The sequence below is a fragment of the Phaseolus vulgaris genome, chromosome 1 (genome assembly GCF_000499845.2).
Source record: "Phaseolus vulgaris cultivar G19833 chromosome 1, P. vulgaris v2.0, whole genome shotgun sequence".
NCBI classification, from domain to species: domain Eukaryota; kingdom Viridiplantae; phylum Streptophyta; class Magnoliopsida; order Fabales; family Fabaceae; genus Phaseolus; species Phaseolus vulgaris.
Genome location: NC_023759.2, coordinates 35,993,379 through 36,010,286, shown reverse-complemented (window position 1 = coordinate 36,010,286; position 16,908 = coordinate 35,993,379). Strand labels below are relative to the sequence as shown.

Below are 16,908 nucleotides of genomic sequence, written 5' to 3'. Positions count from 1 at the left end.
GCAAAGTTGACTTAAAAAGAATGAAAAGATCAATTTTAAGTATGAAGAAAACTTAAATCAAATGTTAGAAAATAAAAAACAACTTAAGTCTAAAATAATAATATAAAAATATCTTCATATTAAATTGTACTTATTAGTATATAATATATGTCAAGTATAATGTAAGCATGAGGAGGAGCACACAAATTACTAGTGAACATTTATTTTTATTGTAAGTAAATAATTGATATTCGGATTCACAATTCACTTTATTCCAATTTACATTAAGCTCCAACATTAGTTTCTTGATTACTTAGAGCTTTAGATATTTACAATCATTTTTGTTTATTAATGACGTCACTTAGTCTTTACATTAAGTTGCATTTAGAGTACTCGTGGTCATAATTTTAAGGTTGTGTTCCGAAAATGTAATTTGTGACTTTTGTATACCTATTTATCTAACTCATTGAAATTTTGAAATGTGGATTTATATGGATTAACTTATTTAAGGTGTAACTTAAATCGATTTAATAAGTATTTTCCTTAAATATCACATCTATTTTTTTTATTATGAAGTAGACAAGGAAGAAAAATAAATTAGAAAAAGAGATTATTTGAATCAAGATAAAAATAGGATAAAAGTAGTAGAAGGTTTTGTGAATGATTATATTAATATAATTAAATAGAAATATATATATATATATATATAATAATTTAATAATTTAAATCATTATTAAAGTGCTATTATATTAAAAGTTAAGTATAATTAAATATGAATATGAATGTATGTGTATTTTTTTCTCATCTCAACTTAACCATATTCTCTTAAAATAATCACCAATTAGTTTATACCCGCAACATTTCTTAATTTTATAAAATAAGATTACGTTAAAAATAACTTCTAAAATTTAAATTAAAGTTAAAATAAATTTTAAAGTAAAATCAAAAATAAAATTCCATTATAAAATAGGAGGACGAATAAAGATAATATTTATAAAAAAATTAAAAGAGGTTACTCTACTAAATACCTAAATTTAAATAAATTGTTTTTATCTTTAAAAGGTTTACCTAATTTAAAAATGGATATAATATGGTTATTTTAAATAATAAACTTATACTCATATTTACACTAACACTAAAACGCATAAAAATAATGACATTATTCATATAGATAGACAACAAGTGTAGATTATAAAACATAGTTAAAATAAGTGATATTTAATGTCTATTCCCAACACATATAAAAAATCATTGACGAAAAAAAAAAAGAGGAAGAAAGCGTGCAAACATAACCTAAAGTACGGTACTCCAAGTTTAAAAAAAAAAAAAAACAAAAGACTTTAATAATTGACTTTGCTTACATGGAACTCACTAGAAACCTCAAACAAAGTTTACAACTAAAAAAGAACTTGAAAAAAAAAACTGTTAAGAAAACAAATATATATGTGTGAAAAGATTTACCTTAAACAAAAGTAATTTAAAGGAGACATAAGTTACTAATTCCTAAAATATATTATTTTAGGGTAGAATAGGAATAAGGGATTGTGATAATACATTAATTAAAAATTCAAATTTCATATAAACATGAATACTCGTGGTGGTGGTCAGAGTGTTATGATTTCAAGTTTGTTGAACAAAAATAAGAAAACACAAGAACAATAGTAAAAAAACAAAACAATTGTTAAAACAATTGTAATAACAGAAAAGTTTCATACACAAAGTATATTTACAATACAATGTATCTGGCACACATAAAGTTATGTATACATAGAGCTAAAGAAAGTGAGATACAATATATCATTAAGAGAATTAAGATAAAATATTATGTAATACAGGTGGTAACTTAGATGATAAATACGAGATGTTAGATGTCAAATTGTCTAACTAATATTTACATTATTAGAAATATAATACTATTTTTTGTGTTTTTATTATATGATTATGATTTAAAGTCAATACATCACAATTTTCTACCTTGACTCTAAATAATGGAAGAGTTTCCGTATGACCTTCATTTATCCTTAAATGAAAAATTAATTCGCTTCAAAACAATGTTTGAATCTCACTTTTTTGACAATGACTTTGTAAACACATTTGGAGCAACCTTCGTAATCTTGACCTTCCCATACTCAACAACGTCCCATAAAGTGTAATCTAACATTAACGTGTTTGTCCATCCTAAGTATTCACCTCATGAGACCAAGATCTTTCATCTCAAAGTTTGAGCTAGTTTTTTTCTTTGAGCTCTTCTTCCATGGCACTCTGCCATTATTGACTTGCATGCATTGATTGAAGGTTCAAATGGCTCTAGAATGGGGGTTGAATGGAGCCTAAACTCAATTCGTAAAATATCAATTATTAAAAGCAGTGTCTAAACAATAATAGAGATAAAGGAGTAGATAGTGATTTATACTGGTTCACCCAACAACAAGGGCTTCATTCAGTCCCTTAAGCAACCCACTCAAGAGTCTTTCACTAAGTATTCTCCACCTCTCCAAATACACCAATATTCTTACACCTATGTAGGTCACCTAGTATTCTTCACCTCTATAAGTACATCAATATTCTTATACCTCTACAGGTCACCAAGTATTCTCTACCTCTCCAGGCAACGATTTCTAATCTCCCTATGAGATCAAAAGCTTTTAACAATGAGAAAATCTCTCTATTGAGAGAACAATTAAACCTCATAGCATATACTTCACAATACAAATGATTTACAATGGTTTAGCTCACAACCCAATCTCACAATTTTGCTCTATATAAGCAGATGTAACTGTATAATACTATCTTAATCACACAATTATGAAAATGTGTTTCTGTACTCTTAGAAAGCTTGTATATCAATTTGTACACCTCGTTGTTATGCTCTACATCTTCAAGGTCTTTATATAGTTTTCATAAATGTGATCATTGAAGCTTTGCGTTCTTCACTCTTCAATACAACCGTTAGACACTCAATACAGAAACATTGTTTCTAATTGATCTTTGTGTCTTAAACGAGTAAGACATTTCAAATACTTTCCTTATCTTCTTCCAATATGAACATTGAGACTTTAATCTTCTTTACTTCAATATCAACTTAGATTTCTCACGTTGTTCTTCATCTTTAATGCACTAAACACTTGAATAGGAAACTTCTGCTATGATACAATCTACACGTTCTTCAATCATTATAAACATTTCAAAATGTTTTGTATCTACATTTGATTTGAATATTGAAGCTTTAATATAGTATGCACTTGGATATTTTCTTTCAAGTTTTGTTCATCATCTTTCATGTGATAGACGTTCAATATGAAAATAAGAATGTTTTAATATGTGTTTTTAATACGTTTTATCACTTGTTTATGCTTGGAAAATCTTTCTCTTTGCAAATCTTCATTCACATCTTCCTGATATTGCTTTACTCTTGATATTAGCAAATCTCGCTTCTCAGCTTCATTGTTTTCTTGTAGACGCTGAATTTGGAAACTTTAGCTTTCACCTTTACTCACGTCTTTAATTTCCTTTGATAATATATGAGAACAAAATAAATATCAGTGAACATTATAATCAGTAATAACTCATTAGTATCACTTAAACAATATCTTATAATATTTACGAATTATTGAGACTTTCTTTTCTCAGATTTTTCATATTTAATTCACTTTCAAATTCTTTATAAGTTAATATTAAATCAAACATTATAGAAAAAAGATTGCTAAAATCCTGTATAAACACAACTATTGTTGTTTGAAAGGACGCACGAAAGATAACACAAAATAATCACATTTAACAATAATATTATTCCTCTAAACACATTTCTAAATTTTTTTGATATATAAAATATTTATACCTTGTTTTTTTTTTTAAGAATTTACAGTGAAATATTGTTCATATAAAAACTTATAATACAATATTAAATTTGATTCTAATTGCACAGATGTGTTTAAAAACATTTTATAATCAATGTGGAATTTGTTTTCGATTCACAAAATATTAAAGCATAAGGTATTTGAGATTTTCAGATTTCTCTGTTCTATGTTCTCAAATATGAAAACTTTCCAAAATCATTTAACCATTAATCTTATTTAAAAACATAAACGCAATGTTGATGACTTTTTTACGGTAAGTGCACCGCGTTGTCAAAAGTATTAATTTGATCCTAAGGACGAATCTCGAACCCACAAGGAACAATTGAATAATCAAGTAAAAGTTTCACTAAATATAAAACAAAATAATAAAAGTTTGTTGGGATTTGATATGCTGGCAATGACTAACAAGAAAACAAGTCAAAAGGTTGTTGCTTCAATTGGAAAAATAGGCATTGAGTTTCATCTTTCTCACTCTTTTGTATTTTGATTAGCATGACAATATTGTGTCCTTTGATTGATATTGATGTCAGTATAAAAATCATTTATATCAATTCCTCGCATTATTAAGATGCTTCCTAAATATTGATTTCTCGCATATTTATAAAAACAACTTATCCTTAAGATCAGACATTAACATTTCAAATCTGTTCTTAGCATTCAAATATGTTAAGTATTATCATTCAGTTCAGAACCTTAGAAGTACTGTGCAATCAAATTTAAGATTTTAGATAATGGTAAACCAAACATTGCAAACAAAATAATAATACCAATCATCAATCAAAAACAAAATATCACGTTTAGATATCACCTTAATACATAAAAGTTTGAACAAATTACTCCTAATCCCAAAGGGGAGAATTAGCCACATATGATGACTGTTACGCATGAAAAGAAGATCCAAGATGTTTCTCTTTGACGACTGACTTCTCTAATGTTTCTCGCACCTCCTATTTTCCCAATTGAGTTACAATTCATTCAATGATGTTTCACTCTTAATCTTGCACGTCTAGGGTTGTGCCTCTAGCCCCCTATTTAATTTAAATGGCTTGGGTTAAGTGGATTCTCGCTCAAGCGAGCTCTATCTGCTTGAGCAAGTAAACGACGAAACATGCAATGTTGTTGGAGCAATCTCGCTTGAGTGAGAATGAGCTCGCTTGAGCGATATGCTCTGATGCTGAGTTGGACTTTTGTGAGCTTGGTACATGTCGGGACCTTCCAACTTTCCCTTTTTAGCTTATATTTTGTTAATAGTAAAACTTTGCTCAATCATTAGCTAATTAAAGTAGAAATTTTACATTTAGTGTAACATTTAATGTTATAACATATTTAAGCTGCAACTCTTATTTAAAAAAAAACAGATATACAGTTAATATTTAAAAAATATAAATACATATAAATTTATAATAAAATAAATATTATAATATAAATTTATTATTTATTTTAATAAATACGATATATAATAATACAAAAATACCACGTATGTTTCCGCTAATAAATAAGAAACAAAATAAACAAATAAAATCATTTTAATAATATAAAGCTACAAAGATATTTTGTGAACCGCAACACAACAACACCCACGTGTTCCGAGAGGACCTCTACACTTACCAGCGTAGCATAAAAGCAGCTCCCGGATGACACGTGGCGTTTCTCTTTCTTTCGGTTACCCACCTCAACTTAAACCCTACAATTTTCAATTGAACCCTCTTCTTCACACATTTATGCAGTATATGCTGATGCTTCTATTTCCCCGTGAATCCAAAGTTGCAAAAGTCTATTTTAAAGGTTCCATTTCTGCTTTTTTGCCATGCTAATCGATTGATACAAATAATTGGGACAGCTTCTTATTCAAGTTTCTGGGTCTTTGAATATGTCAGTTACTTGGTGATTTGATTGACAATCCTAGTATTTTACTTGTTTTGGAGTGGTGATGGTAGTTATTTCAAAATTGTACAGAAAAAAAAAGTGTGTCAGCTTTAAATTCAAGTTGAACTCTCTCTAAGGGTGGGTGGAGAGTGTTGAATATTGATATCCTATAATATTTCTTCCAGAAATGGATTATAAACCTGTTTAGATAAACTAATCTGTGAGTAATCAGAAGAAGAAATAAGTATGTAAAATGAGTTGAAACTTTACTGAGTTAAAACTTGAAACCATCTTATACTTTTAACTTTTAATAGCAGTTCTCTTTGCTTGCAGTAGAAATTTTTAATTTTATTTTCTTTTTCTATTAATGTTTTACGAAGGAAACTTCTTCATAAATATCGGACGAGTGATGTATAAATGGATAAATTGGTTATCCAAACTTAGTTTATCTATTTCTGTGAGTTTGGTTCACTCATGAAAATTGGGCTTGGAGCAATGTCCGACGTTGTTTGATCGTTACAATCACAAATTAGCTACACTGCTTATGTTCTATTCTCCAAACCTTCATTCTTGGAGTTGCTGTTTCATCCATTTAGGTTTGCATGTTACCAATGACATAGCTTGATATTATAGTTCACTTCTTGTTGCCAGTGTCGTGGCCTAATAATTTCTAGTCTGCTTATGAAAATGACTTGGCAACCACACATTGTTTCGTACTTTTTTAGGAAATTGGGTTTTCTCCTATTACAATTTAATATCTTGAATTTGGATATTCATTTAGATGAAGATCCAACTCAATTTTCATTGGAGACCATACTCAATTTGCATCGGAGACCAAACCCCATTTGCATTCGTATAGGTTACTACATGGATATGTCACATATATTCATATAGAAGATATTGATCCCACCCCATGCTGCTATGATGTATTAAACCGCTCTAGTCACTATCGCATCGAGCTTGCTGTAACTGACTAAACACTCTCAGAACAAATTATATGTTTGGATGAACCATAGTGAGATAATTCTGTCCCCTAACAAGTCTACAATATTGCTCATCCTTGTAGAAGCACAATTTTCTCCTTCAATATGTGTAATGCATACTTCTGTACTTGTTTTCCACCCCAGCAGCCGAGCGAGTATAGTTTGGAAAAATATTAATGACGATCCAAATCCTTGGAAGTGTACACGAGGGTTACCTTGCATCCTTGCGTTATTATCCCTAAGATTCTATATAAATGCTAGTGCAGAATAATTCACTTGTACAACTACATAACATAAAGGATAATAAATACGAATAACTAAAATGGCTAGTATTTCAACAAGAGGAATCCAACATTCCAAATCCTATTAGTGCTTAGTCTTTCATTAATAGGCAAATGCCAATACTTTAATATAAATATTGATAGATCTTGTAGTCACAGTGGGGTGTTTCTCCCCTTTTACTTTCCTTGTCAGTTTTTTCTCCATTGGTGTTGAAAGTCCTCTGCTTTGGAGTAATTGTATAAGGCAATCATGCAACTTGTACATTGGACATTGATCAAGTAATTTACTTCTTTCTGTAGTAAGGACATTTTGAGGAACGTAGAGGATTCGGCTCTATTGAGACACTGGATGAACCTACATAGGAATACAACGTGGATCTATTAGTGAAATCTTTTATCTTTCATGGAGAACAAATCGGATAAGGTGCTGAACGGTAAGGGCTATCATTATTTTATGTGAAGCTCACATCAATCACTTTTCCATCTGGAATGATTGTTTGATATTGCTACGTAAAGTTGAGACCTGACAGTTCATCCAACAATATAGATTATGTCAATCAGTTTACTCTTATGAAGCTAGGTGCAAATGTTTGTAGAAATGTATTAAACCGATGAAAATTTGTGTGATACATCATTACATGTAAGGGAATATATATTTATTTATTTTATAGTCAATGAGAGAATGTCAAAGCAATGTCATGCTGGAATTTTTAGACCATTCATCTGGAGGCAATATTTGCAGTACGGATTTTTTTTTTTTTGACTTGGTTCAAACTTTTCTTCACTATTTTGGCCTTTTGAAGTCTTACTATGAGTTCATTGACATGTATTTTTCCATTCTATTTAGTTTATAGATAATGCATATTAGACGCTGACAGCGAGCTATTTGTTCAAGTGACATGTTGCTTCTCAAAGAGTCAAAGACTATAAGTACAATTAATAAATTGGATATGCTTTTCGTGCAAACACCTATCTTAGGATTTGCTTTGAGGTAGGGTAATGGGAGTGTATAGTCTTCTGTTGCATGATACATTATTTGAAGTTTGTTTCAAATTCAAACTACTTTAGAGATAAGGTGGAAGTGGATGTTTACCTAATATTACTCTCTTTAATAACTTTAGATTCTTTTTACTTCTATTTTCATTTGCTGTACTGATCATGTTAGATGATGCCCTTCGATTGTGAGTTTAACAGATAATAAGGAGAGTACTCATGTGGACAATGTATTGGCGGCCACAAATTATCCAAAGATTGGTGTGGACAAAGGTGTTTTGAAAAATTTTACAAGATCTTCAGGAGATGTTACAGAAACAAGGATAGCCGCTGATGGGAAAGGTGGCGAAAGTTGTCCAAAGGGTACTCGTTCGGAGGAAATTGATGCATCTGGGGATGTAAATATGGAGGCATCCATAACAGCTGATGATGTTATCCGGGCTGGAGGATTTGGTGCCAGGGATGATATCAGTAGCTTTCTTCCTGTTGCAAGTGATTCTACTGACTTTGAAGCTTCAATCCGTGATGCACGAGACTATGAAGAACCACAGGGTCAAGTGAGCAGACCAGGCCTTGGCTGGACTGGTGGTGCGACTGAGGCGAAATGATTATTGGTGCTGTTATATGGACCATTATTCGCGTCTTGTTTTTAGCTGGAAGACCATGTGTTTCTGGCTAATAATAGCTGGTAATAGTTAAAATCAAAGTCGCTTAATACTGAAAATTTTTGTTAGTAATATCGGCAGATGATTTTTCTTGTAAAAATAGTTGGTTCGTAACCTAGTGTTTGATTTGTCTTTGTTAAGTGGGATGTTACATATACACAATTCGTTCAACTGGATAAGAACTCATCCTTGAACTTTTGCAACTGTTTTTATTTCGGTCAAACTTAAATACTGTAAAGTGGTGTACTGCTTTTCCAATTTAGAAGGAGGGAAAGGAGAGATGGAACGAAAAATATGTATGCTATTGGTCGAGGGTTACTAAGGGAGGGTTAGCAAAAGTAGATGATTTATTTGTTCGTCTTTGAACATGTTTTCTTTTGTGATGTATGACTAAATTTTGCTGTACCATACACTCAGGTGTTTCGTTATTTTAGGTTAATTTCATAAAGTGATAAAGAAGAATTAAGTGGAATCTTGGTAGGTAGATGAAGTGAGATCCTTTGCAGTTGCATTTCAAAATGCATTGGTCTTAGGCTCTTAAAATATTAAGTTTGTTATATTACGTAGTTATACACAGTTGTGATAATGAGCCCATTATATTCGAAACTGCATGAGAGGGGCAGTAAAAACTAACAAAAATGGTTGTTTTTTCAATAGTATGAGTATAGTGCAGAAAGTATCACATTTTCAATATATTCTAGTTAGATTCTCAATAGATTATACTAATAGTTAGCATACTTCAGATAAAGTCAAAGTAATGTCCATTGAGTAGAGGATAACATTTTGTCCGAGATGGTTTGATCACTTGAAAAAGAGGAAGGAAGTGGAAAAATTCATGACCTTTCAAAAGACTACTGAAATTTGACTTCTGACTATAAGTCATAATCCATGAACAATATAGCTCATTTCTTCTAGTATGGCTAGTTATTTCAGTTAAAAAATTAGAAGAAAAGGAAACAGCAATTTCTCTTTATTTAACCTTTTCTTTACATTTAATAATAATTTTCTTTGGTGACATTTTTCTGTTACAAGGGTGGCCCGAAGATTTAGCCTTACAATTTCCTGCAGTGAGCTTAAAATATCACCCCCAACTCAGCATTGGTGTTTTCCTGAGGCAATCTTGTAATGATGACCTAAAAAGCAAGCCTCCTTTTGAATAGAAAAAGCATAGGCCACGCTTCACAATTATTGAGAGGAAGGCCAGGGAAGAAACATACATGATTAATTAGCATTAGTTCACAACCTCACACACACACTAAGACTAGCATGACGCAGACACTGCCTTTTGAAAGATTCGGTGGCCAGGGGCAAGCAGTGCTAGTGGGTCATAGGCCTTTTTTCTTTCCACGAATACCTCCCATTGTGACCCAAAGTGGGCTTGCCATTCTTCCTGTGTGCTGTAATGGGGAAGGTATTGCTTCACTTTCAGTTGTGCACTGGTGTAGAACTCTATGATCCTTTTGTTTTGGGATACAATATGTTCTAAACTATTTGCACCAGTACAATTTGGGACTGCTGAGGATAGAAAAGCCACCAGGTAAAAAACATCTTCCTCTGGGGTAACCAAAGATGTCTTACTATTCCACCTGCAGCAACAGAAAGTACAAAAAAAAGACTCAGATTATGATAATTCAATTGATTGAGTATAATTCCTGTTGGAGGAAATAATATATACTCAAAGTAAACAATTTTTATACTACCATCGGATTACAAGTTACCATATTTGATAAGTTTATTTACTCTTATAATAATAAGAAAACAACCTTTGTAGTGACAGTATGAAACAATTCTACACCGTTATCCTATTTCAATACAAATGTATGACAGTAAGTTTGTTAACTTTTCTAATAATCAGTGTAGAAGTCTTTTATACAGAAAATGCATGACTGTTAAAATCTTTAATATAAATACAATCCTAAAAGTCAAATTTATCGTGATTTTATCAAAAAATATAAAAGATATTTACTCTAACAGTGACAATCCATAGACTTAAACTGGTTCGTTTGAGTCATGTTTGAAAAGCCATATATATATGTGTGTGTATACCTTGTTTGGTTGACGGGGTATATGAGTATGGGGCCATTACTGGTGTCCTTAAGAATATTGCCAAATACTCCTTCAGCAAAGTCATGAATCTCACTTCTTGGGATTAGAAGGTTCAGCCAGGGATGGGGAACTTCCCACAAGCCTTTTGCTCTTAGCTTTTTCTCAGAAACATGCACTCTGTCCAGGAATTCCACGTAAGAAACTTCTGATCGGAAGAGTGTGGGTTGGATGTAACTCAGCTTTGACAGTAGGTGATTAATACTCTGCATATGATCATAGGAGATGGAGATGAGAACCTTTTCTTTACAATCAATGCTATAATTCTGATCACGCAGTTAATGAGTTGCTTGATGTGTCGTACCTGATTCATGAGTTCTGCTTCGTCAGGGTTGAAGTATTTTGCCATCTCAAGACAGTAAAAGGTTCTTCCATCAGAATTGAATTGGCTAGCCTGAAGTGGACTTTTGGGGTCAAAGGACGATCTCCAATTGTTAAGGATGCCAGTTTTATTTATGATCACAAACCCTTCAATATAATCAAATGTGTTTTTAAGTGATATTAAATGCTCTTGATCCTTTGTAAATGTAGAGAATTCGGAGTATAGCACTCTAATCCATTTCACCTGCCAGAAAGTCATAGATCATGTCAGAAATAAATATTATTGGGAACAATTCTCTTTTTGTCTTACATTAGAGTTGTGAATGTACACTCACCATCTTTGGTGCCGTTTCAAGAGAAATTCTAGCCCTTGTGATGATACCGAATTGACCAAGCCCTCCAAGTACACCATGAAAAAGGTCAGCATTTCGGTTCCCTGAGCAGGTAACCACCTCTCCTTTTCCTACAACAAAATTTTGCAAACCAGATTGATGTGATGAAAACCAAAAGTGATTGCCACACAAAATGGTTAACTCGTGTCTAGAATGCACCATTTACACTCCAAAGAGGGCACTATATTCTCACTAAGCAAGATAAGATCTACCAACTTTTACTATTTTTGAGAAGTAATTTCTTGTTTTTTACTGTCTTACTGAAAGTTATTTCGTACAAAAATATTATTATTTTCAAACTATCCAAACCTTAATTACTACAAAATATAACACCCTATTAGGTGCAGAAATTGAGATAGATTGTGCTTGAGATGTTAATTACCTGTGATCACTTCAAGCTGAAAGATGTTATTGATCTGAGGTCCATGTTTGAAGGCTTGCCCGCTTATACCAGCATTTGAAAGAGTGCCTCCAACAGTGAGGTGAAGGTAATCTGTCCATGACTTTGGTGCCAACCCATATTTTAGAGTTTCATGCAGAATGTTTATCCACAACTCTCCCCCTGAGACATCCACATAAGGGAACTCTCCAATGTGAACTTTTATTTCAGGACCCTGCAGTGACTCCATGTTAATGACTAGGCCCCCATGTGCTTGTGCCTGGCCTTGCAGGGAATGGCCATGGCCTCTTGCAGCAACCTTCAGCTCGGAGGCAAACCCCATTTCAAAAACATGCTTTATGGTGCGTGATATATCAGAGACTGTTTTTGGATGCAGCACTGCCAGGGGAGGAAAATGGTGTATGTTGCCAAAGTCCTTGGCAGCATCCTCATTGCTACTTAGGCTAAAGTGACCATCCAGAGGCAGTGTTTGCAATGATGAGAGAATCTCATGAGGTGGAAATGGAACTAAGGAATTTGAAAAAGAGTTATTATTGCAGCCTGAGTTGGCTTTGTGAAGTATAGAATTAAGGAGTAAAAGTATGAGGATTTTGAGTGATGGAAAGCTCCCTTGTTCATAGAAGCCTCCATGTTTTGAAACCATGGTTTCTATTTTGATGAAAAAATTGCTTTGTATAAGAAAAGAAGGTGAGAGGGTGGAGTATTGCTTTGGAAGGCAGGGCATGGAAGGTGAAGGAAAGGTTTGGAAGAGCATTGAAGGAGTTACTCCTTTTATAGCCAACCTGGTTCCTTGTAGTGCTGCATTTTACTTTCCTTTTTCAATAAACCATTAATTTGGTCATAAAACTATTATTCTTTTTCCAAAAAATAGTTTCTAAATAATCTCTTAAAATATATTTAGATATAGTATAATAATTTGAGAGTTTTAAGGAAAAGAAATTCAGTGTAGAGCCAAAAATGTTTAATTTCAAAATTGGAGAAGTTTAATCAATTTGAAATTCGAATAACCAAAGCAGTATAATCCAAGATAAAAATATAATTAAGCTTTAATTATTTATTTAAATCAATTTTCCGGAATCCTATTTACGAAGATAAGGTTAATACCACTGTCAAGGTTCTGTACATTGACTTGATAGTATTGAATCATTAGTTTAACCAATGACTTGTTAATTGAATCAGTTTGAACCAAACTTGCTATTAATAACACAAATATCACAAACTATTATATATATTAATAATAGTGTCCTTACACTTGGAGCAACATGTTTTCAAAGAAAGAAAGAAGAACAAGAAAAAAGAAAAAAATGGTCTAAGTTAGAATTATTTTTTATCATATGCTTACTTTTTTTAGCTCTATTTTTTTTTAATATATATATATATATATATTATTTGTTTTCTATCTTTTGTTTTTTCTGTCTTTTTCACCCCCTCCACTTATAAAGTTAAAAAAATGGATGTATGTTCATCAATTTGCTTTTCGCAAAGAATAATTAATGATAAACACATATATACAAATTATTTGATTAATACAATTGGTATCACCTTATTCTTTTATATACTTAACACTTTGAGTATAAAAAAAGTATCAAAATTATAATATATATATATATAATATTTTTTTGAGTCTATTATAATAATAAGTAATAACAACAATAATAATATGATACATATATCTTATTAAAGGTTAGCAAAGTAGATGTTTATTTCTTACTATTTAATTTCTTTTAATTAATTAAGAGATAAATTAATAGACATTAATACTCAATGTGCATTTCTTTGTCTGCCATAAATGTATAAATTTATTTTTTATTTTAATTTCTTTAATTTGTGTGGGTAAGTATCTGTTTTACTATTGAAGAGTAATCACTTCAGACATGTATGGTGATGTGATTCCAATTATATATACATTTTTCTTCTGAATAACAGTATATCATGCATGTTCAATTAGCTCTGTGAAATACTTTTACTTTAAACTTCAAGTATAATGCTATTTTTCAAGTATAAAACTATTGGTTTATGAATGTCTCGACTTTCAAAATATAGTTCACATAATTCGATAATACTTACGATAGATTATTTTGATGATGCCATTTGCATATATTGATTTTTGTCTTGCATGTGGAATCAATTCTTGCTAAAGAAAATAATCTTAAAAATGATTAATTTTAATTTATTATTAATTTCATTTTCTATTAATTAACTTGCATGAATAGTGTTGTTTAATACAAATTGCATGAAGATAGAAAATATTACTCTAGATGCATAATTTAATGAACAACAACATTATAGTGGCATACCAAATTAACTCTAGCGCAATGAATCAATCTTGGGTATTATACTATGAGAAAAAATTGGTCGTGAATAATATTTTAAAACAATATTAGTAACATAATTTTTTGAATACATCTTTTACTTTTGGTTGAAATGATAAAAAATTATAAATTCTCATGGATCTTATCATTTTATAGTTAATGAGTTTTTTTCTTTAATTTTCTTGTTTTTAATAAATTTTAACTAATACTGTAAAACATATTAGATAGAGTATTTATGATCCTCTAATAGTAAAATATAGCTTAAAAACCTATAAAGACCTATATTCATATAAGTTAAAATCGACAAAAATAAGTATAGGATATTATAGGGACAAAAAGTGGGGAGAAATTTCACTCAATACTTTTTTTACATGTAACTGTTTTATCTGTATATATGTGAAGTACAAACATCAAATTTTCAGCATTTATCTCTATCATAAATATAGAAATGGTGGTGTACATATTCTACTAGACAAAAAGTGTCTTTTATATGCATCTTAACTTATTGGTCTTAATCCAAATTAACCCGCAATGGACTTGTTTACTTGATAATTCTTTTATAGTGTGAAAAAAAAATATTTTAGTTACATTTTGGAAAGAATATATATATATATATATATATATATATATATTTGAAGTATTATTTATATAATAGTTTTTTATTAATAAAAAATGAAATAATTAAATAAAAACGAGCATTTAAGACATGCTCTAATTCTATAGAATATTTGATGCTAATTTTTTCTCTTCCCTATACTTTATAGATAAACTCTCAATTCCCTCTAACCCTCCCACCATTATGTTGTTTTACTATTTTGTAGATTCTCTTCAAAAGCACTATTACAAGAGATTACAATGAGTCTCCTTCAATCTCATTTTTGTCCATCAACACAACTTGATCTGCACCTGTATAATATGCATAATCCTTAAAGTGCAACATGTATAATATCAAGTCCAACACATGTTTGATTATTCTTCTTATTGCCCCAACCGTTGTTTCTATCTATTCTTTGTGATTCTATAATCTATGCCATAGAGTCCCGACATATGAGATAGCCTGAAGTCTGATTTTGTTTTGCAGTTTGCATCTGGTAAAAGGAATCATAGTAACCATGTCTAAATCTAATACCTTTAGCTTTACTAAACTTGTGTTCAACATTGTTGGCTTAGAAACATGACAAAACTTTCAATCTAGCCTTTGCAAATATCTTTAGTCTTCACTCTTCTACCATGTCTACTTTTAAGTGTTTCTTACTTAGTCATACATAATCTGCAAAACCTTCTAGTAGCTCACCACAACCTCCAGAATTGTAGACTGCTAGTTGCATACCATAGATATGCAAAAGTAACACTTGCATTATTGGTTAGTTGACCGTTTTTAACCATGTATGGTTTTCTCTCCTTTACTAGATTATAGATGGCTTTTCTTTTGTCCCATTGCCTCTTTTCTCTATTCCTTATCTCCTTCGTATGAAGACTATGCAATTATTTCATAGATTTTAAACAAGTAATAGGATTGATACACCAATTCGAGTAAGTAAACTACAGTTTTGGATACATATTTGTTATACATCCCATGTTTGTAGTTGTGCTATGGTAAAGACCTTAGTAATAGTTGCAATCTCATTTTTAAGAACAATGTAATTTTTCTGACTTCAAATTATCTAAATGCCCACATTATATTCTGTTTGTCATTAAGCCTTGGTCTACGTTGTTCTTTGTTTAGAGGGTGTTGGAGAATATGATTGCTTCTAGGATTAATTTGGTAAGGCGCGGGGTGGCGGTTGAAAGTGCCTTTGTGCTGTTTGTGCGAGAAGGAGGAAGAGTCGTCAAGTCATATATTTTTCGTTTGTGGTTTTGCTTGACGTGTCTGGAGCCTTTGCTTTGAGTGGCTTGGAGAGTCGTTTGTAATTCACAAGGATCCTGTCAAATTTTTCACAATTCAGGTTATGTCAGGCTTCTGATTCGGTTAATGATGTTTGTGGAGTAATTTGGGTTGGTATGGTGAGTGAAATATGGAAACATAGGAACTCGGTCATCTTCAATAGAGGAGTGGCAGACGCATTAGAAGTATTTACTTCAGTGCAAGTAAAAGTTTGGTCTTGGATTTTTGCAAAGTCCCGCTATGCTTATTTTTCCTATCCTAGTTGGGTCTTGGATCCTTTGGCTTGTATGAGGCTGATTCATTAATGTTTGATGTGTTTGTTACAATAGTTCCTTAGTATAGTTGGTAGGCGCGTCTAGTTAGGAGAATGGTATTATATGTTTCTGTATAAGGGTTGGACCACCCCTGAAGTGGTTTCCATTTATTTATTTTTTATTGCTGATAAAAAAAAAGAACCATAAGACCAAGTTTCATTAGGTGTTGGCTGGGTTGGGTTGGTAGTAATGTACACTAATAACCTCTATCCATTTATTAAAAAATATTCCACACATTCCAAGCTACTTTGCATGTACAAAACAAATGACTTACAAATTCTTTTTTCAAACCACACATTACACATTTTCTATTTGTCATTATGATTCATTTATTACTCAAATTAACCATAATCGCTATTTTATTCATGACAACCCTCTAAACAAGATGTTGAGCTGAAGAGAGGGCCTTAACCTTCCATATTTTTCTAAATACCCCTAAATCTTCCCTAATAATTATGTCTTGTAACTTTTCATATGCGGACCTCATTGTGTAGGTTTTTGATTGATCTTCCTTCCATTCACATTCATCCTCACATTCATAATTCAAGCTTTGTCCA

At 31.4% G+C, this 16,908-nt stretch overlaps 2 protein-coding genes across 2 annotated transcripts; one reads left to right on the top strand and one right to left on the bottom strand.

Moving 5' to 3' along the window:
- Positions 1–5,482: 5,482 nt before the first annotated feature.
- On the top strand, positions 5,483–8,827 carry LOC137814015 (uncharacterized). The gene is made up of 3 exons (XM_068616531.1): positions 5,483–5,621; positions 7,267–7,400; positions 8,161–8,827. Exons 2-3 carry the CDS (start codon positions 7,370–7,372, stop codon positions 8,565–8,567), a joined length of 438 nt encoding a protein of 145 aa, XP_068472632.1. The 5' UTR covers positions 5,483–5,621; positions 7,267–7,369; the 3' UTR covers positions 8,568–8,827.
- A 746-nt stretch (positions 8,828–9,573) lies between these two features.
- Positions 9,574–12,569, bottom strand: LOC137814014 (cytokinin dehydrogenase 9-like). Its single transcript, XM_068616530.1, has 5 exons — positions 11,823–12,569; positions 11,384–11,511; positions 11,032–11,292; positions 10,671–10,933; positions 9,574–10,210 (listed from the first exon to the last, which is right to left on the bottom strand). The coding sequence occupies exons 1-5, from the start codon at positions 12,562–12,564 to the stop codon at positions 9,886–9,888; spliced, it is 1,719 nt and encodes a 572-aa protein (XP_068472631.1). The 5' UTR covers positions 12,565–12,569; the 3' UTR covers positions 9,574–9,885.
- Positions 12,570–16,908: the final 4,339 nt, after the last annotated feature.